General features: G+C 38.8%; 1 protein-coding gene across 3 annotated transcripts in view; it reads right to left on the bottom strand.

The window, feature by feature from the left end:
- Positions 1-11,409: 11,409 nt before the first annotated feature.
- Positions 11,410-21,058, bottom strand: part of LOC143031692 (zinc finger BED domain-containing protein 5-like) — an 83,184-nt gene continuing 73,535 nt past the window's right edge. For 2 of the 3 annotated variants that reach the window (XM_076195852.1, XM_076195850.1), the window contains exons 2-3: positions 15,570-15,655; positions 11,410-14,674 (exon numbers count right to left, since the gene is read on the bottom strand). In XM_076195852.1, coding sequence (XP_076051967.1) covers positions 12,619-14,622 — 2,004 coding nt within the window. In that variant the 5' untranslated portion in view covers positions 14,623-14,674; positions 15,570-15,655 and the 3' untranslated portion in view covers positions 11,410-12,618. Of the gene's footprint in view, positions 14,675-15,569; positions 15,656-18,663; positions 20,508-21,058 lie in introns of all 3 variants that reach the window. The other variant, XM_076195851.1, reaches the window with a different exon arrangement.

The raw sequence follows: 21,058 nt of genomic DNA, 5'->3' as shown, positions 1-21,058 counted from the left end.
TCTTCCACTGGAAGGAAACGTAAGGCTGTCCATCATCCCGACATATAACTGAAAATCCACATCATTACGGTAGTGTTCTTCAAATCCCAGAGACTGAATCCATCGCCACGTAGATTGCGTTAGGTGGAAGACACATCCTCTCACATTCACATTATCGTCGAATACACTTCTTATCGCATTATCGCGTGCTTTGGCATTTTCATCATTAACGTTAGATACAATCCTGGGCCCGTATACACAAAACTTGTTAGCACTAACAAATAGCTGTTAAGGGTAACAAATTCCTGTTAAGGCTAACATTTAGCTGTTAACCACTAACAGTGGATACAGAAAACTTGTTAGGGCCTTAAAAGTACTGTTAAGGTAAAAGTGCTGTGGAAGATTATTAAGCTCTTAGCAAATTCCTGTTAGTAGAGAAGATGGCGGAGCAACAACAACTACAAAGACGACAGCGAGTATATCGACAGCGACGGGACATATTTAACGAGTACAGTGACGACGAACTCATCAAACGCTTCAGGATGAACCGTGCCAGTATAATAACTGGCTGATTTAGTGAAGGACAAACTTCAATCCCGAACAGAACGGAATCGACCACTGAGTCCTGAGACGAAGGTGGCAATTACCCTAAGATATTTGGCCACAGGTAAAATGCAGCAGTGACGACTTTGGGACCTCGCAAGCAACAATCAGCCGTGTCATTACTCAGACAATTGATGCATTGTCAGAACCAGATATTGTAACTCAATTTGTAAAATTCCCATTGGCTCGTCAAGAAGTGCAAGTGAAACAAGCAGAGTTCATGGAAGACTATAGGTTTCCCGGTGTTGTGGGTACCATAGATGGCACACACATTAGAACTGAGGCTCCCAGTGTCGATGCACATTTATATGCAAACAGAAAACGATACCACAGCATCAACGTGCAAGTCGTATTCGATGCCAAGTATAGGATGCTTGATGCTTTGGCAAGGTGGCCTGGCTCAGTACACGATGCCAGGATATTGGATGAGTCTGGCTTGAAGGCACTTTTTGAACAAAATTATGTCCCAGCTGGATGCTACCCACCTTCTAGGAGACAGTGGCTATCCTTGCAATGAGTGGTTGCTGACGCCTTATCTAAACCCCCATTTATTACAAAGGATTACAAAGGCGGAGCATGCCGACAGGAGACCTTTTGATCCATATCTAGGTCGGATGCGAAAAAAAAATCATATTAATAATAAAACAATAAATAAAAACTATAATAATGTAAATAACAAATAAAATACATAAATAAATGCATAGGTATAGTTAAATAATAAACAAACAGATAAATAGCAAATAATAATAAATTGACATATAACTAATAATGAATGAAAATCAGACAGACAAATGATGACAAAACAAAAGCAAATAATATAAGATCAATTATAATCATTTCAGCATCTTACTTAGGTATTTATCTAACTGATTCTTAAAGCTTCGAACTGAACTACATTGCACTACCTGTGCAGGAAGTTTATTCCATTCATTAACTACACGGTTGGCAAAGTTGTTTCTACCTACTTCCAAATTGAATCTATTTCCGGATAGTTTGAGACCATTGTTTCTTGTCTGATTCTCATTCAATGTGAAAATTTGGTCACTTTTGACGTTGTCAATTCCCTTTAAAATCTTAAAGACTTGTATCAAGTCACCTCTGAGTCTACGCTTTTTTAGGGAAAACAGATTCATGTGTTTTAGTCGATTTTCGTATGATTTATTTTTGATATTTGGAATCAGTTTTGTGGCTCGCCGTTGTACTTTTTCCAGTCTGTCAATGTCTTTAATGAGATTCGGTGACCATACAGAAACAGCATATTCCAAATGTGGACGAACTAACGATTTATATAGCTTGTTAATGAGTGATGGACTTTTGAAATCAAAAGATCGCGCAATCAGTCCCAGAATCTTATTTGCTTTCTCAGAGGCTGAAATACACTGCTTGGATGATTTGAGGTCGTTACTGATAATTACGCCGAGATCTTTTTCACTATCCACTTTTGTTAACGAATTACCAAATAACTTGTAATCGTACTTACTGTTATTTTTACCTATGTGCATTACCTTGCATTTACTTGTGTTAAATTTCATTAGCCACTTTTCAGACCATTGCTGTAATTTATCTAAATCTTCTTGAATATCTAATTGGTTTAAGTGATCATTTGCCACTCCGCACAGTTTTGTATCATCAGCAAATTTGGAAACAGTAGATTTTAGTCCATGGTCTATATCATTTATGTATACTATGAATAGAAGTGGCCCAAGAACGGAACCCTGAGGAACTCCACTTGCAACACTTTTCCATCCAGAAGTATTTCCATTTAAAACAACTCTCTGTTTTCGACCATTCAACCAATTACTAGTCCAACCTAATAGGCTACCACTTATTCCGTGTGAAGCTAATTTAGTAAGTAGTCTTTCGTGTGGGACGGTATCAAAAGCTTTTGCAAAGTCTAGATATATTAAATCTATATTGTTTCTTTTGTCATAATTGGAGATAACTGTGTTGTAGAATTCGAGTAAGTTAGTCACGCAAGAACGTTTCCGTCTGAAACCATGCTGGCTATCATTTATCAAACGGTTACTTTCTAAATGATGTTCGATAGCATCTCTGATGATAGTTTCCATTATTTTTCCTACGATTGAAGTCAAACTTATAGGCCTATAGTTATTTGGTTTCTTTTTGTCACCTTTTTTGAATATGGGAGTGACGTTAGCTAGCTTCCATTCTCTTGGGACATCTCCGGATATGATGGATTTCTTGAAAATATATTCTAATGGAACAACAATCTCATTTTTTATTTCCTTTAAGATTCTTGGATGCCAACCGTCAGGCCCTGGTGTTTTATTAACTTTGAGTTTGTCTATACACCTTTTAATTTTTTCTTTTGTTATATTAACCGTAGTGAGTAAGTTTACCCCAGACTTTTCACAGGTTTCAGTTTGGAATTCACTTTGAGGTGTTTCGTTTACGAATACCGAGCTAAAATAATTGTTTAAGATATTACACATTCCTTCATTTGAATATTCAAGTTGACCGTCAGCAGATAATAGTGGACCAATGTGATTCCTAACAACCTTTTTATCTCTAATGTAACTATAGAATTCTTTGGGATTCTCTTTGGATTTATCAGCGATTTTCATTTCGTATTGTCGTTTTCTTTTTCTTATTGTCTTTTTTAAATCTCTCTGTATTGATACATAATTTTCAGTCATTAGATGCACCCGAGCACTTATATTTCTTATAAGCCTGTCTCTTTTTAGCAATACTTTTTTCAGTTTCTTTGTCGAGCCACTTTGGGCGAGCCTGATTTGGGGGACGTCTGTCCTTAAAAGGAATGTAAGTTTGAATCATCTTAGTGAGCGTATTTTGAAATATTTCCCACATCTGATCTACAGGCCTTTCGTTTAGTTTTGCCTCCCAATCTGTAAGCTGAAGCTCCTGACGTAGTCCTATGAACTGAGCTTTACTGAAATCGGGTATTTTAGAAACACAAGTATCTATTCTAAAATTGTTTAGGAGTTTGAATCTAACTAAGTTGTGATCGCTATTTGCAACAGATTCACCGACTTCTACATCAGTTACCATGCTTTCACGGCTAGTGATCAAAAGATCGAGTAAGTTTCCATATCTTGTGGGCTCTTTTACATGCTGAATTAAGTAATTGTCACCAAGAAAATCAATCAAGCGACTACCTATATGGCCATGTATAATTATTTATTTCTCCATAATCACGTTGACCAAGAGGAGTGTTTCCTCTTGTGACCAGTTTGGCTTCCTTTTCTTTTTCTGTGGTTCTTCTGCCATGTCTATATCCTCTGAAGTAATTGTTGAGTCTTCTGTAGGAAGATTTGTCTGTGGCGCGGCCGCCTGTACAATGTGCCTTCGTTCAAAAATATCTGTCGTTGGTTAATGAGTACTCCTAAAAAAAACATACATACGATATTTATGTGCTATCATGATACTCTATTAATAAATTTTGAACTGCATTAATAATACTGTTTTATGTGTGCAATTTTTAATAATACGTCCATTTACATGTTCATAAGCTGCTAACTTCAGCAATGTTTAGCGGGACTTGACAAACAACTGTTTACTAGCTAACATTTGTTAGTTAAGCATTGGTGCATAACTTTTAGTGATTTGCTGTTAGCTAGTAGAGATTGTTAAGGCTAACAAAAAAGTTTTGTGTATACGGCACCAGGACACTATGCCAACCATTGTGCTATTCGTCTTGCCACTCCTCCCGAAAAGCAATGTCCCATACATAGCACTTGTTATCATACTGCTGCTGACTGCCGTGTTTTGAACTCCACCCATTCTCATAAGACCTTCTCTTCCCGTCAGACTTCCTCTTCTTCTCCTCAATGACTGTCTCCTTCTGTTTCTCTCAGCATACATATCTCATCCCCACCACCCACCCCCATGTCCCTTCCCATTTGTACTCTTTCTAACTCCAACAAATGGTCACATACTCTTTGCATTCCTGCTACTGTACATAACATTCCTATATCTCTCTTCATAGATACTGGATCCCCTGCAAATATTATATCTTCTTCCACAAACTCCGCTTTTCCTATAAGCGTGTAACATTCTTGGAACCCCCCGACTTACAACTTACTAACGTAGATGGTGTTCCATTTCCAGTTTTAGGTAAGATCCATGTTCCTATCAGTCTCCATCCTCAAAGTCAAGAGATTCAAATCCCCCTTTATGTGGCTGATGTACAGTTTCCTGCAGATGTGCTTCTGGGTCTAGACACTGCAGCAATATGAAATTATCGTCTATCCCCATTATCATGGCATTGCTTATGGTCGTCATTTCATACCCACCCTACCATTGGTGACTACACCTACACCACTTCCTGCAGTTCCCAGTTCTGTGCAATCCCCCTCCCCTCACCACAGCATGCCAGTTGTTTCAGCTCCCACTATTGCTGCTCCTCCTCCTTCCCCCCCTGCCCAAGTTCAGGCTCCTCCATTGGATAGTACTTCCTCCGTGCCTCCTCTAGATCACACTTCCCAGGACACTGCACAGCCATCGTCAGCACCTTCTCCTCAGACTTCACTCCCTTCTTTCAGTGAACCTGCTTTGATGAAAGCTTCCACCCGTACGAAGCGAATGCGTTCTTCTCGCATGTCTAAATCTAGGAAACGTAATACCAAATGTCCTCCCCTTTCTCCAGAATTCTTTCCAACAGAACACCATTTCTCTCCTCCCTTAGATGAATTGGTAATTACCTCCTCCCCTGTTTCTGATGTGCTTTCCACAATGTGTCGTACTACTCATGCAGTGCTAACAAGACCCGTGACTCTTCCACCACATGAGTATTGCAAAGTGCGCAGCTTCGCATTTTCCGAGCTCAGGAATGCAATGTGCTCTGTATGCCAGAATCCACACGTGTCAAAGGCATATCACTGAATTTAGCCTTATGCACTACCACCAAGGAGGATCATACTTCTTTTATAGTTGCCAATGACACTAATGCTCCCCTCCACCTCACCCTTGGTACAAACTTATGTGATTTTCTAGTGTATCCTTCAAGAGTTAAAGTCATTGATGACCACAATTCTTCCTTGCCAGTTTGTACCATTAACTCCGATGTGTCTCATGCACAGGTTCCTATTGATGCAGCTCACTTCAACTCCCTTGACTTCCCCGATGCTCAACAGGATTTAGTTTCCTTATGCAATGCCTTTCGCCATGTCATTGCCTTGCCAGGTGAATCCCTAGGTTCTACTGACCTCATTTACCACCACATTCCCCTTCGTGGTGGATCCAAACCTTGCTACATTCAGGCTTATAGAATGACACACAGTAAACGTAAGACTACGGACAAGCTCATTGCAGACATGTTTCCCCAAGATTTCATTGAATCCTCATTTCGGAATGGAATTTTCCCTTATTTGTTGTCCCAAAACCAGATGGTACCTTCCGTCTTGTTGTTGATTTTAGAGAACTCTACAAGATCACTGTTCCCAAAAGGACACTCATTCCTGTATTGCAAGAAATCCTCCATTCTGTTGGTCAGAATAATACTGTCTTTTCAACTTTAGACATAATGTCAGGATATTTCCAGATTCCTCTTACTCCAGAAAGCCGACCCCTTACAGCCTTCTCAATCCCTTCTGGTCATTTTCAATTCAAACGCTTAGCTATGGGTCTAACCACTGCTCCTTCTGTCTTCACAAGACTTATGCATACTGTTTTTGATGGCTTACTTGGTGATAATGTCTTTATATATTTGGATGACATCATGATAGCTTCTAAGTCAATACCCGAACACATTCAAACCCTTCAACAAGTATTTTCTCGTCTTGCTGATGCCAACCTCAAACTCAAGTTGAGCAAATGCTCTTTTCTTATGAAAGAAATTCGTTTTCTTGGTCATGTCCTCACTTCTAATGGCATTCTTACTGTTCCTGATAAAGTCAAAGCTGTTGCTGACTTCCCTCGTCCCACAGACATTGAGCACCTTCGCTCCTTCCTTGGACTTTCAGGATATTATCGAAGGTACATCCCCAATTATTCTATATTGCAGCTCCTCTTACTTCACTGCTAAGGAAAGATGTTCCTTTCCACGGGTCGTCTGCCCAGGAACAAGCTTTTGCAGACTTGAAGAATGCCCTTACCACTGCTCCTGTCTTAGACTTTCCTAACTATGACTTACCTTTCATTCTCTACACTGATGCCTCTTTCCAAGGTCTTGGTGCTGTCCTTATGCAAGAACAAGACACACACCTTCGCCCCATTGCCTTTGCCAACAGACTCCTTAACAAAGCTGAACGTAACTATTCTCTCACGGAAATTGAAGCTTTAGCAGTCATATATGCTCTTCGACATTTTAAGGAAATAATACTAGACTATCCTGTCACAGTCCATACAGACCACCAGGCACTTCTTCAACTTTTCAAAGGCAAGAACTTGTCCGGGAAACTTGCTCGCTGGTTCTTGACCATTCAGGAATTCAATCCTACCTTGTCTTATGTGCGCGGATCAGCAAACAATGTTGCAGACGCATTTTCTAGGAATGTTGCTGCTATCAATTCCCTCCCTCAGCCAGTCACTCTTACTCATGCAGCTCAACGATCCGACCCAATGTGGAAACGTCTGATATTTTCTCTCGAGTCAGGAGATACATCAGATCTTACAGACTTCCCTACCTCCTTGGACCACTTCAGACTTGTCGATGACGTTCTTTATCACGAAACCCCACTTTCCAACAAGCATGAACTAAACAGACTTGTACAACTTGTAGTTCCTTCTGACTTAGTACCTGAAGTTCTGTTCCTTTTATATGATTCTCCACTTGCTGCACATCCAGGTAAAGACAACTGCTTAACACAGGCCAGACTTCAGTACTTTTGGCTTACCATTGAGAAAGGATATCCATAACCACATTGACGCTTGTCATTCTTGTGCTAGCCATGAAGGTCATATTCATAGTAAAGTTCCCATTTTGAAATATTCAATCCCTAGCAAACCCTTTGATACTGGCTGCGATTGACCTTCTCAAATTACCACTCACTTCTAGTGGAAATCAGTACCTGTTTGTGTGTATGGACCATTTTTCCAGATTCTGTATCCTTGAACCTATTCTCGACTAGACTGCTACAACAATTGCAAAGACATTCATTGACAAAGTCATTTGCCCCTTCACTACTCCCAAAATTCTTCTCTCTGACAATGGTATGGAATTCAACAATAAGATTCTCTCCAATATTTGCAAATCCTTTCAGATCACAAAATGTAATATCGTTGCATACCACCCCAGTTCAAATGGCTTTGTCGAACGCCAAAACAGAAAGATTCTCAATGTTCCCCGACACCTCACTTCCGACCTTCATCTCTCCTGGGATCACCATGTCCCTATGATTCAGTCTTGCCTCAACAGTGCCATCAATAGGTTCATATTAGAGTCGCCTCACTTTGTCATCTTTGCTTCCGACAAGCGACTCCCATATGACCTTCTTGCTTCAGATATAAGCCCAGTTGATGATTTTGTAAAGGTTTCACTTTCAAATTTCAGCTCTCTCTTCAAGAGAATTACTCAGTCTCTTTCTCTCGCCAAAGACGAGATAGCCCGTTTTCACAATAAAAATGCGATAGAATCTAACATTGAAATAAGTGACATCATCTATGCCCAGAGCCTCCATCTTCCAAGCTTTCACCAAAATTCCTTGGTCCCTTCTGTGTCCTCGCCTTCGAACCTAGAAAGTCAAATTAAAATATTTACATTCAGACACAGAATCCATCATGCACCTGTACACCCTTAAACTATTCTCCCGAGGTGTAGACTGTGACAATGATCCTCCGACTTCCACAGACACCCTTCCTCCTTCCCTTCCCCATTCAACGTCCCGTCTCCCACCCATATAATCTTCGCAGCCATCATACTTCTTGAACCTTCTCACCATATAGCTGCCAAAGTGCTCTCCACTTCCATTCATTCCAAACTTTTAAAATTATGTTTATATATACAGTCCTTATGTATGCATGTTAATTCTAGATCACCATACCTCATGTATCCTTAATGGCAAATTCCAATAATATTTTTGAATTCAAATTCCAAATGTATCTTATTGTCAAATTCCACTACACAATACTGGGGTCAGCGACAGCTGGCCGAGCATTTTTAGTATATGCTAGTCATTATAACTTCTGTTAGCATAGTGTATAAGTGTAGAAAATTAAAAGTGATGTGTAGTTGTATGTGTGTGTATGTGCGTACATATACCAAGTATGGAAGTTTCGCGAAGAAAGCAAAATTGCCATTTCTGTTTACGTAATTATAATTTTTATTTTTGTAAATGAGGAAGTTGAATGAACGAAAAATAGATTATTAATATTATTAAATTTAAATTATTGAATTAGTTTGAGTGTATGTTAATTTCTGTGTGCAAGGAATCATTTATAAAATTGAGTGAAAGCAACTCTGGAGACTCCATTCCATAACCAGGGTGACGCGCATTAGTCATTCAGTGGCGAGATCTGGAGGTGTGTACAAATGGGCTTGTGTGTTCTGATCTAAATATATTCCTGTGAAATAAAAACTGTGATCGCTTCATCAACTATTATTTACCATTGTTGCACAAACAACACTTGCTGCATTGCATTTGACCCAGGGCAGTTGGTGGATGCAGGGATGACCCATCATCCATGAGGAGGGATGGAATAGGTGGAGTGAAATGGGTAGGAATAGGCATATGCCTTTGACTTAGCTCCCTTATAAGGGGGAAAGAGCTCTTGGTATAGATTTTGGTCACCTGCTTTGATTGAGTCACCACCTCACCCACAGGTTGAGGGCCACAGGTACAGGTGCCAGAGGAGAAATGTGAAAAAAAAAAAATAAAATAAAATCAATTTTGGCTGGTCGTCATACACACGCCCTTGGGTCCAGGATCCTCATGTCTACCTCTGTGCATGAGTCTCTCCCTCTGGGGTAAGTTTGGACCAAATCGGTGATCTGACTTTTTTCCCCCCATTTTGGTGACATTTTGTTCACTTGCTCTGATCAGGCCACCATCTCACCCATAGGTCAAGGGCTGCAGTCAATTGTACTTGGATACCCCTCAAGACAAATGTACAGGCACTAGATGTGTAAATGTGGTATGTATAAAGATTATCAAAAAAGGTGACAAAAAGAAACCAAATAACTAGAGGCCTATAAGTTTGACTTCAATCGTAGGAAAAATAAAGGAAACTATCATCAGAGATGCTATCGAACATCATTTAGAAAGTAACCGTTTGATAAATGATAGCCAGCATGGTTTCAGACGGAAACGTTCTTGCGTGACTAACTTACTCGAATTCTACAACATAGTTATCTCGAATTATGACAAAAGAAACAATATAGAATTAATATATCTAGACTTTGCAAAAGCTTTTGATACTGTCCCACACGAAAGACTACTTACTAAATTAGCTTTATACGGAATAAGTGGTAGCCTATTAAGTTGGACTAGTAATTGGTTGAATGATCGATAACAGAGAGTTGTTTCAAATGGAAAAACTTCTAGATGGAAAAATGTTACAAGTGGAGTTCCTCAGGGTTCCATTCTTGGGCCACTTCTATTCATAGTATATATAAATGATATAGACCATGGACTAAAATCTACTGTTTCCAAATTTGCTGATGATACAAAACTGTGTGGAATGGCAAATGATCACTTAAATCAATTAGATATTCAAGAAGATTTAGATAAATTACAGCAATGGTCTGAAAAGTGGCTAATGAAATCTAACATAAGTAAATGCAAGGTAATGCACATAGGTAAAAATAACAGTAAGTACGATTACAAGTTATTTGGAAATTCGTTAACAAAAGTGGATAGTGAAAAAGATCTCGGCGTAATTATCAGTAACGATCTCAAATCATCCAAGCAGTGTATTTCAGCCTCTGAGAAAGCAAATAAGATTCTAGGACTGATTTCAAAAGTCCATCACTCATTAACAAGCTATATAAATCGTTAGTTCGTCCACATTTGGAATGTGCTGTTTCCGTATGGTCACCGAATCTCATTAAAGACATTGACAGACTGGAAAAGGTGCAACGGCGAGCCACAAAACTGATTCCAAATATCAAAAATAAATCATACGAAAATCGACTAAAACATATGAATCCGTTTTCCCTAAAAAAGCGTAGACTCAGAGGTGACTTGATACAGGTCTTTAAAATTCTAAAGGGAATTGACATCAAAAGTGGCAAAATTTTCACATTGAATGAGAATCAGACAAGAAACAATGGTCTCAAACTGTCCGGAAATAGATTCAATTTGGAAGTAGGTAGAAACAACTTCGTCGTGTAGTTAATGAATGGAATAAACTTCCTGCACAGGTAGTGCAATGTAGTTCAGCTTGAAACTTTAAAAATCATTTAAACACCTAAGCAAGATGCTGTAATGATTATAATTTATTTCATATAATTTGTTTTTGTTTTGTTATCATTTGTCTGTTTTGATTTTCATTTATTATTAGGTATGTGTCAATTCATTATTATTTACAATTTACCTGTTTGATTATCTAACTATACCTATGCATTTATTTATGTATTTTATTTATTTACATTATATATTTTTTTTATTAATTTATGTTTTTTTTTTGCATCTGACCTAAATATGGACTGAAAGGTCTCCTGTCGGCATGCTCTGCCTTTGTAATCCTTTTTAATCAAAAATCATCTAAAACGTGAAGGCAGGAAAAGGAAATGGGACCAGTTATTTAAAAATAACCAGAGCAAAATCTTCCAAAAGCGGAGCTCTAATTTCTTTAAAAAGCCACTACTTTCAAAATAGACTTATTAGAATCAGATCACATATACCCAAATGACCAAATCATCATGGATTCAAAATAAATGTAGTACAAACTAAAATGTTTACATTTCTATCGTTTATTTTTCAAGCACATACAAGGTTTGCAAACCTGTAGACTTTACTAAAAAATCAGATATCTACATCAATGACAAGAAATGTCTAACCAACCTTGTAGCAGGCAGACAGTACAGAGTAATACAACTAAGTTTCTGGGACTATAAATCTGTACAACAAAGTCCTCAAAGGAGCAATACTCTTGCCTATGCTATTCAACCTCTTCACAAACAATACCTTTCAACAAGAGATAATAAAACCTCTTTTTAATTTCCTGCACAACTGTAATCTTTTCTCTTTGTACACAGATATAAATATAATTTATTATTTGCTTTGTACTTTCTCTTAGCTTTTTGGCTACATTATTTGCTTTGTACTTTCTCTTAGCTTTTTGGCTACATTATTTGCTTTGTACTTTTTCTTAGCTTTATTTGCTTTGTATCTCTTAGTTTGTTGGCTACATTAATGAGCAAAAGATAAAATACACATACACAGTCTCCAAAGTGCACTCATGACCCCTTTGCGTTAGCTTTGTATTCCTTCTATCTTTTCACGTAAAGAGGGACCAAGTACAGGATGCACTTACCAATATCACCCGTAACTGATCTTTACCGAGTCACACGTGGCAGACACATTTACAAATATACCCAAGTCTCTTAACCCATTAAACTCCGATGACAAGATTCTTGTCATTTGGTCAAATAAAACAAAAAATCATAAAACACCAAAATGTTTGATCAAACACCAGAAAAAAATATGACGTCTGTCCTCGCAGGAAGCGAGGACAGACGTCATATTTTTTTCTGGTGTTTGATCAAACATTTTGGTGTTTTATGATTTTTTGTTTTATTTGACCAAATGACAAGAATCTTGTCATCGGAGTTTAATGGGTTAATCCAACATTCGTCAACTGCCACTTGTGTGGACGTTTGGGCCCAGGACATAAGCCCACTTCAGGAATTAGCCCCCCAGGACATAAAACACCTCCAATTCCCCAAGTGGGATTATGTCCTGGGTCCAAACATCTGCACAAGTGGCAGTTGATGAATGTTGAATTAAGAGGTCTAGGTGTAGATCCTTTGGATTCAGAGCCTGTATGCTAAAATATGAAACAAAATCTTTCTAAATTACTTATTGACAAACATATAGTACAAAAATACTGGCACTAGGTTTTGTACCTTACTTTTCTTTAACATCTGATCCACTGCTACCTGCAAGGCAAAGTGACTCAAGACTGACACTGACCTCGCTGATGCACAAGTTTCGAGATTTCTGGTTCTATGTCACTTAACCTTAGCCTCATTAGAGGTTCCAAGTCAAGTGGGTTGCTTGTTTCAGAATCCAGGCTGAGCAACATCGAAAGTCCAACCTCACAGCTGTATGCTGTTGGAAAGGGCAATAAGTACCTCAGGGCTACTTCTGCAAGCTCAGGATACTTGTGCTGGACTTTGACCCAGAAGCTATTCAGATTACTCTGCCAAAAGAGGCTTTCCAGCTCTGCATCTGCCGACATTGCAGTGAGGCTATCGAAGGATTCTGATGAAAGCTTGTTACGTGCCATTTCTATGCACTTTTTGTCTTCAAATGGGTTCCTGATCCACTCAAGGCACGGGTTTGGCTCAGGAAAATACTCTCCTAGTTCTGAGCAAAGACTCTGCACATGGTCTTTGAAAGCTTTAACAGCGACATCATCTAGTTCTTTTTCAGCAGTGACAAGGAACTCTGCACAAGAGGGAAATGGCCCAAAATCTCCTTTGTCGAGATATTCATGCCACATATTTAGCTTAGCTCGTGTTCTCTTCACTTGATCCTGGACTTGGAAAACTGTAATGCCTTTTCCTCGTAAAGCTTGCTTTAATTGGTTCACTGCGTTAATGATATCCGACAGGTATGCTAATTTCAAGAGCCACTGGAAACTGTGCACTTGGTCACCAAGGTCATCACACTTACGAAACAAGATTTGCACCTCGTCACGGAGTTCAAAAAGACGCAAGAGAATGTTACCTTGCAATAGCCAGGAAATTTCCGGGTGTCGGGGGAGTTTGCAGTGTTCACCTCCCATTGCATCACACAGAGTCCCGTACACAAACGAACTGGGTGCTCTCTCTTTGATAGAATTTAAAATTCTTGCAGCCTCATCCAATACCGTTATCAGGTATGAGGGCAGACTTTTCTTGATAAGTTCATTGTGATAAAAGCAACAGCATGTAAGTTCTGCAAATGGTGCAATTTCTTGCACATGCCTCGCTAAACTCCTCCACCTACCAGTTCCTGCATGTGCGTCATCCATACAGATGCTGACACACTGCGACCAATCTAGGTTGTTATAGATGATGAAATCATCCACCACATTAAACATAGTTTCTCCTGTTGCATTCTTAGACAAAGGACGACAGAATAGAAAATCGTTGTGCACTTCACCAGAGAAAACGTACCTGACGTAACACTGAAGGTATGTCCTCTCCCCTGATACCGTGGCTTCGTCCAACTGTAGAGAAAAGTACTTGCTTTGTTGAAGACGAGCCACCAACTGATTTTTAATATTTTCATCCATTGCTGCGATTCTTTTCTTAAGCGTGTGACTAGACAAAGTTATATTCTCCACTTCATACTTCACCTTTTCCTCCAGCACAATTTTAGTAATCTTCTTTGCTACTGGTTTGACTAAACTGCTGCCTATGCCAGATTTCACTATCGACAAAGCTGCCCTGAATGACTCTGAGGTAACATGTTCGCGCACAGTTGGTTCGATAAGTTCTGGAGCACCCTCCTTCAGGTGGCTCTTGTGTTTCTCACACTTTTCTTGAAAAAATTCAATTGGTTTCCTGCTGCTTTCCTTGTGTTGCTTTACCAAATGCCTTTTGAGTATGGACGGCTTCAAGGACTCATTACACAGGGTTTTGTGGCATAGGAGACACAGTGGACGAGGAGCCTCGGGGGTTCCCCTCCAAAAGAATCCATATCTAATATAATCACTGTTATATTTGCGCCTCCTCTTCCTGGTTTCGGTCGCAGCGGAGTCTCCAACTTCCTCGTGCGATCTAACTGAACTAATGCTGATGTCTAAATTACTCTGATCTGGATCATCTGAGTCTAACTTATCAACCGACTCCACTTCCTTGGCATGATTCAGTCCTGAGGTGGAGATGCCATTCTCTTGTTTGCCTGCAAAGTTGTTATCACCATTGTTAGGTAGTTGACCAAACGACCCTGTCTTGAGCCACAGATCCATACTTATGTTGTGAGTTGATGAGGCTAAACTCTAGCGGCACCTCCAATTCAATCTGCAAGTTAATAAATTTATATTAATCAGATAAATTGAAAGGAGCAACACTTGTTGGGTTCCGTCTCCTATTCTCTAATTCTTTATTATCCTACTTAGCCTCAAAATCATGTACAGTTCCAAATTAATCTATATCCTTGATTTCCAATCATCATATTTAAATTTGAACTCATGCACTGTTTGAGCTTGGGCTATATCACTTCCTAAACTATTCCAAGTTGCACAATACAACATGTAAACAGTGTAATACAAGGTCCAATGAAAAAGATTATGAACTATGCATAGCACACAAGATACATATATACACATCAATGGCTTTCTCACCCTTATAAGGGAGGTAGCCAAAAACAAAGGCATAAAATCCACTCCCACCCATTCCATCCCCACATACTCCACTCCCATTCACCCTGCTCCCTCCCTTCCTCCCTCTTATCTTGGCTCTTCCTGGATACCACATTTAAATATTATCACCATCCCTTCTGAAGTACACCTAGGGTCTCTTAATCCAAGACTCATCAATTGCCACTTGTGCGGACATTTGGGCCCAGAACATAAACCCACTTTGGGAATTGGTGGTGTTTTATGTCTTAGGCCAATTTCTGAAGTGGTTTTATGTCCTGGGACCAAACATCCAGTCAAGTACCAATTGGCAAGTGTTGGATTAAGAGACCTAGGTATTGCCCCTTGGTGCAACAAAATAACACTCCCAGCACTTCTGCCACAATAAGAACACCTATTCTTCAAAGAGTGGCTCTAGAACTTCATCTTGGGGAAAGGAAAAAATTGCAGGTAGCCAAATCTGGCAAAGAGGATGTTTGGGATGCAATGATAATGTTGATGTGGGCTAAAAACTCACACCTTTTCAATGCAGTGCATTGACAAATTAGAATACTTACTAACAATGATGAGTGGAAACAAACTTCCCTTCGAGGATCCAAATATCCACACTCGCCAAAACACACCGTCATCACCACCCACACCTCTGTAATATGAAATTTTTGTCATTATTACAAGTAAACAATGTATATAATAATTTTTTCCTTTACCCTAATGATTATAGTGTTTGCACAGACTGTGTCATAGCACTTAAAGGATTACAAAGGCGGAACATGCCGACAGGAGACCTTTTGGTCCATATCTAGGTTGGATGTGAAAAAAAATCATAATAATAATGAATTAATAAATAAAAACTATAATAATATAAATAACAAAATACATAAATAAATGCATAGGTATAGTTAAATAATAAACAAACAGGTAAATAGTAAATAATAATAAATTGACATATAACTAATGATAAATGAGAATCAAACAGACAAATGATAACAAAACAAAAACAAATAATATAAGAGTGAGTGGTTTGAGGTAAAAGTGGGACTTCGTCAAAGTTGCGTTATGTCACCCTGGCTGTTCAACTTATACATGGATGGGTTGGTGCAAGAGGTAAATGCAAGGGTAGTGGGTCAGGGATTGGAGATGGTTAAAGAAAATGGAGAAAAGTGGGAGGTGAGCCAGCTGTTGTTTGCGGACGACACTGCGCTTGTGGCAGGATCGGAGGAGGGATTGAGGAAGTTGGTGACAAGAGTTTGGGAGAGTATGTGTTGGAAGAAAGCTAAAGATAAATGTGGGTAAAAGTAAGGTGATGAGATGTACAAGGGGTGAAAGTGGCAGTAGACTGGAAGTGAGCATTAAGGGAGAGCGACTGGAGGAAGTGGATAGTTTTAGATACTTGGGTGCAAATGTGGCAGGAAAAGGTGGAGTGAAGGTGGAGGTAGAATGTAGATTGAGAGAAGCGAGTAAATGCCTTGGTGGATTGAAGAATGTAATGAGGAATAGACATTTGGGAATGGATGCTAAGAGGAGACTATATGAAGGGGTGATTGTGCCAACAGCACTGTATGGGGCAGAAACATGGAACATAAGAGAGGAAGAGAGAAGGAGTTTGAATGTGTTTGAGATGAGGTGTCTGAGAAGTATGATGGGGGTTACTAGGCTAGATAGAGTGAGAAATGAGGTGAGGAGGAGAACTGGGGTGGAAAGGGAGTTGGGAGATAGGGTTGATGAAAGAGTATTAGGATGGTTTGGACACATGAAAAGAATGAGTGAAGAAAGACTAGTAAAAGAGGTATGGAAGGCAGATGTGGAGGGAGTGAACATGAGGGGACGTCCTAGGATGAGGTGGATGGATGGGGTGAAGGGGGCTTTGGGGAAGAGGGGAATGTCTGTTGAGGAAGGACGGGAGAGGACATAAGACAAGGGTGAATGGAGAATGGTTGTATATGGATGATGTTGTGATGCATGAGGTGGAATGGACGGGGGGATGGGGGATGAGGTAGTATGTGTGAGCAAAATTTGACGCAGCCCAAAGGGATTTCTCCCTGTCTTCTCCTTTCATGCAATGGGGGGACAGAGAGGGGGGTCGCTGATTTAATGAAGCGGCCTTGCTGTGGATGTGCTCTGTCTTGCGACACTGCTTCTGACCCAGGGCAGTGGACAAGGTGCAGGGATGACCTGTCATCCAGGAAGTGTTAAGATAAGAGGGAGGGTGGAGGGGTGTGGAGTGTATTCAGGGATGGAATGGGTAGAAATGATTTTATGCCTTTTCCTTTTTTGCTACCTCCCTTGTAAGGGGGAAAAAGTCTTGGTATATGTATGTACGTATGTAGTAATTGGTTGAATGATCGAAAACAGAGTTGTTTTAAGTGGAAAAACTTCAAATGAATTTTTTTTATAAGTGGAGTTCCTCAGGGTTCTGTTCTGGGGCCACTTCTATTCATAGTATATATAGATGATATAGACCATGGACTAAAATCTACTGTTTCCAAATTTGTTGATGATACAAAACTGTGCGGAATGGCAAATGATCACTTAAACCAATTAGATATTCAAGAAGATTTAGATAAATTACAGCAATGGTCTGAAAAGTGGCTAATGAAATTTAACACAAGTAAATGCACATAGGTAAAAATAACAGTAAGTACGATTACAAGTTATTTAGAAATTCATTAACAAAAATGAACAGTGAAAAAGATCTTGGTGTAATTATCAGTAACGATCTCAAATCCTCCAAACAGTGTATTTCAGCCTGTGAAAAAGCAAATAAGATTCTAGGACTGATTGCGTGATCTTTTGACTTCAAAAGTCCATCACTCATTAACAAGCTATATAAATTGTTAGTTCGTCCACATTTGGAATATGCTGTTTCTGTATGGTCACCGAATCTCATTAAAGACATTGACAGACTGGAAAAAGTACAACGGCGAGCCACAAATCTGATTCCAAATGTAAAAAATAAATCATACGAAAATCGACTAAAACATATGTATCTGTTTTCCCTAAAAAAGCGTAGACTCAGAGGTGACTTCATACAGGTCTTTAAGATTTTAAAAGGGAATTGACAACATTAAAAGTGACAAAATTTTCACATAGAATGAGAATCAGACAAGAAACAACGGTCTCAAACTGTCCGTAAATAGATTCAATTTGGAAGTAGGTAGAAACAAATTTGCCAACTGTGTAGTTAATGAATGGAATAAACTTCCTGCATAGGTAGTGCAATGTAGTTCAGTTCGAAGTTTTAAGAATCATTTAGATAAACACCTAAGCAAGATGCTGTAATGATTATAATTTACATACATAAATATACCAAGGCTTTTTCCCCCTTACAAGAGAGGTAGCCAAAAAGGAAAAGGCATAAAATCATTCCCACCCATTCCATCCCTAAATACACTCCACACCCCCTCCACCCTCCCTCTTATCTTAGCACCTCCTGGATGAGGGGTCATCCCTGCAAAATATTAACAGAATCGCTTAATTTGGACACTTTTTTTCAGCGGTTTGTGCAAAAAAAAATAATGAAAAAATAACTGATAATGAATTTCTGTCCAATACATTAGAAAGAAAAATTAATAACCAACAGATCAATACAAGAATGAAGTAAATTGGTTGAGAAATGGCTGAATAGTCAGAAATTAAACAAGTATAACTTACATTTTAGAAAAGAGGCGTTTTTTGTTGTGGTGTGTGGTGCAGTCCTTAAAATCCACCTGCGAGGTAATCTTGCACCTTCTTCTTCATCCCATGCCTCAGGTTATCGTTCCTCATTCTCTTTCTTACTGGGGAGTCCATATATTTGTCCTTCTTTATCAGATATTTCTCTATGGAGGTAGTGAATTCTGCCCCAAGTAAGCTGACAATGTTACTCTTGAGGTAACCCACATTGTAGACTGATATTGCAACTGCAGATGCAAATTTAACCATCCTAGCTGAGGCAGGTCTATGCTTGGGGCAGATTCGCCATATACGTGAATGAAGATGTTCATTTCTATTTTGGGTCAAACCTGGCAGACACTTTTTCATCATTTCATCTGTAGTAAGTCTCTCATACAAGGGCCAACTCCTTTTCTTCCAGGCAAAAATAGACTAGCATTTCATTGTGAGATTTTGGTTTTTCATTATTGGCTAGTGACTTGTTATAAAAACACCAACTACTAGAGCCTTGTTGACACATATGATGCTGAGGGTTGTCATCTGTTGATGAGCAATGATAAAAAGTAGACAAGATTTCCTTTCTCATCTCCTCAGGTGTTGTGTTTAGTTTTCTCTTTAGGGACAATTGAAAGTACAATTGCAGGTTGTCAATCACTACATCTGCTAGTCTGTTTTTCCCTCCCATTTTTCCTTTGCCTGTCTGTTTTGCATTCCTCAAACCAGTTCCCAACCTTTTCAATACATGATTTACACATTCTAGCTTCTCAACTTTGCACTCTTCTCCATATGGGCCATTCTCATTATTTAGACTACAAACAGCTTTATAAGCTGTGCTGTCACCATCTGACACAAATGTTCTATACCTTAGATTTTCAGATCTTTGCCACATTTCTATTGCTGTTTTCTTCTCCATGCCACCTGAGGCACCTTCATAATTCACATCACAAACATTCTTGTGCTCAACTTTCCAAGTCTCATACTCTGCCTCCTTGTCCTTTCTCTCTTCCTCTTTCACATTTTTCATTTGGGTGCCCTTACTTTTACACATATCACACAGTTTCGAACAAACTTGATAATCAATTACATACCCAAGATCCACATCAATAACAGCCCCTACTCCAAAGTTAGATTTATGGCCCCTCTTGTGCCAGGACCAATCAAAAGTCACATCCACATTCATTTTTTCACCAACCAAACCACCCTCTTTCTTCAATTTATGTTCATAGACTTTATTTCTACACACTTTTAGAATTTTATCTGTATTATCTAGAGCAATCTTTGTAATAAATTTTGCATAACGAATGTACGTTGCTTGGGTAAATGTACGAAGATTCAGAAAAGAAATAAGTTTATCTGCTCCATCATAACCTACTCCCATTAACATCATACAGTAAACGAGCATACAGGTTAGAGGATAATATTTTTCACCTTTTTTCATCTCAGGTTTTTTGCAAGTATTGTCAAATATATGTCCACATTCACATTTTACTGTATAATAAATATCTATCTGGTGGTGGATAAAATTTATGTTCACCTCACTGCCACCACAAACCTTACACACAACATTCTTGACTAATTCTGTTATGTCATCCTTAGAAGTAATAATATTTTCTCTTTTTACACTATTTAGATTCACTGTATCAGTTTCTAAAACCAAACTTTTTTTTTTTTGTACACTAGATGGCTCAGCAGATTTGGCAACATCCATAGGAACACACTCACTTTCAACACTCACTTTCTTTAGCTTTCTCGCCTTCTCTCTCGCTATTTCAAGATTTTTATGTCTCTGGCGTATATGTTTCTTCACTTTAGGCATTGTTCTAAATTATTTCAATCACTGGAAGCTAAATATTCACATAAATAAGGCAAAATAAAGGGTGAAAGCACACAATAATTAACTTTGAAATCACTCTGGACATATGACACGTGACTGAAAGGCTCTGTTTGAGGCTAATCAGATCAGACGGGTAAAGAAAAACATGCCAGATAGCACCAGACTGTTGAACTAAGTAATATCATAAAAAAATAACGAAAAATCATAAAAAGACGGCGTAAAAAACAGAATAACAGTTATGCTACAATTAAATGTCCATATGTAAACAAACCACGCCCAGGCCCTTTAAACGTTTAAAAAAACATATTAAATGAAGAAATGCAATTTTCAAACTTTGCAGGAGGATTCCCAGACTATGGAAGGATTTTTCAGAGTGTTTAACACAATTTCGTGGATTTCAAAAATTTTCGCTCAAAAACCAGTATGTCTTGCCTTAACTCTTCCTATCACAGTCCTATTTACCACTACATAATCCATTAATGCTCTATCTACCACCCTCTCCCATGTGTACTTATGCATGTCTTTCTTCCAAAACACTATATTTGCTATCATCAACTCTCT

The sequence above is a fragment of the Oratosquilla oratoria genome, chromosome 12, assembly GCF_046742065.1.
Source record: "Oratosquilla oratoria isolate Oo_2021 chromosome 12, ASM4674206v1, whole genome shotgun sequence".
Taxonomy (NCBI): Eukaryota; Metazoa; Arthropoda; class Malacostraca; order Stomatopoda; family Squillidae; genus Oratosquilla; species Oratosquilla oratoria.
Note: the sequence above shows the minus strand (reverse complement) of the source record. Positions and strands in the feature narration are given on the sequence as shown.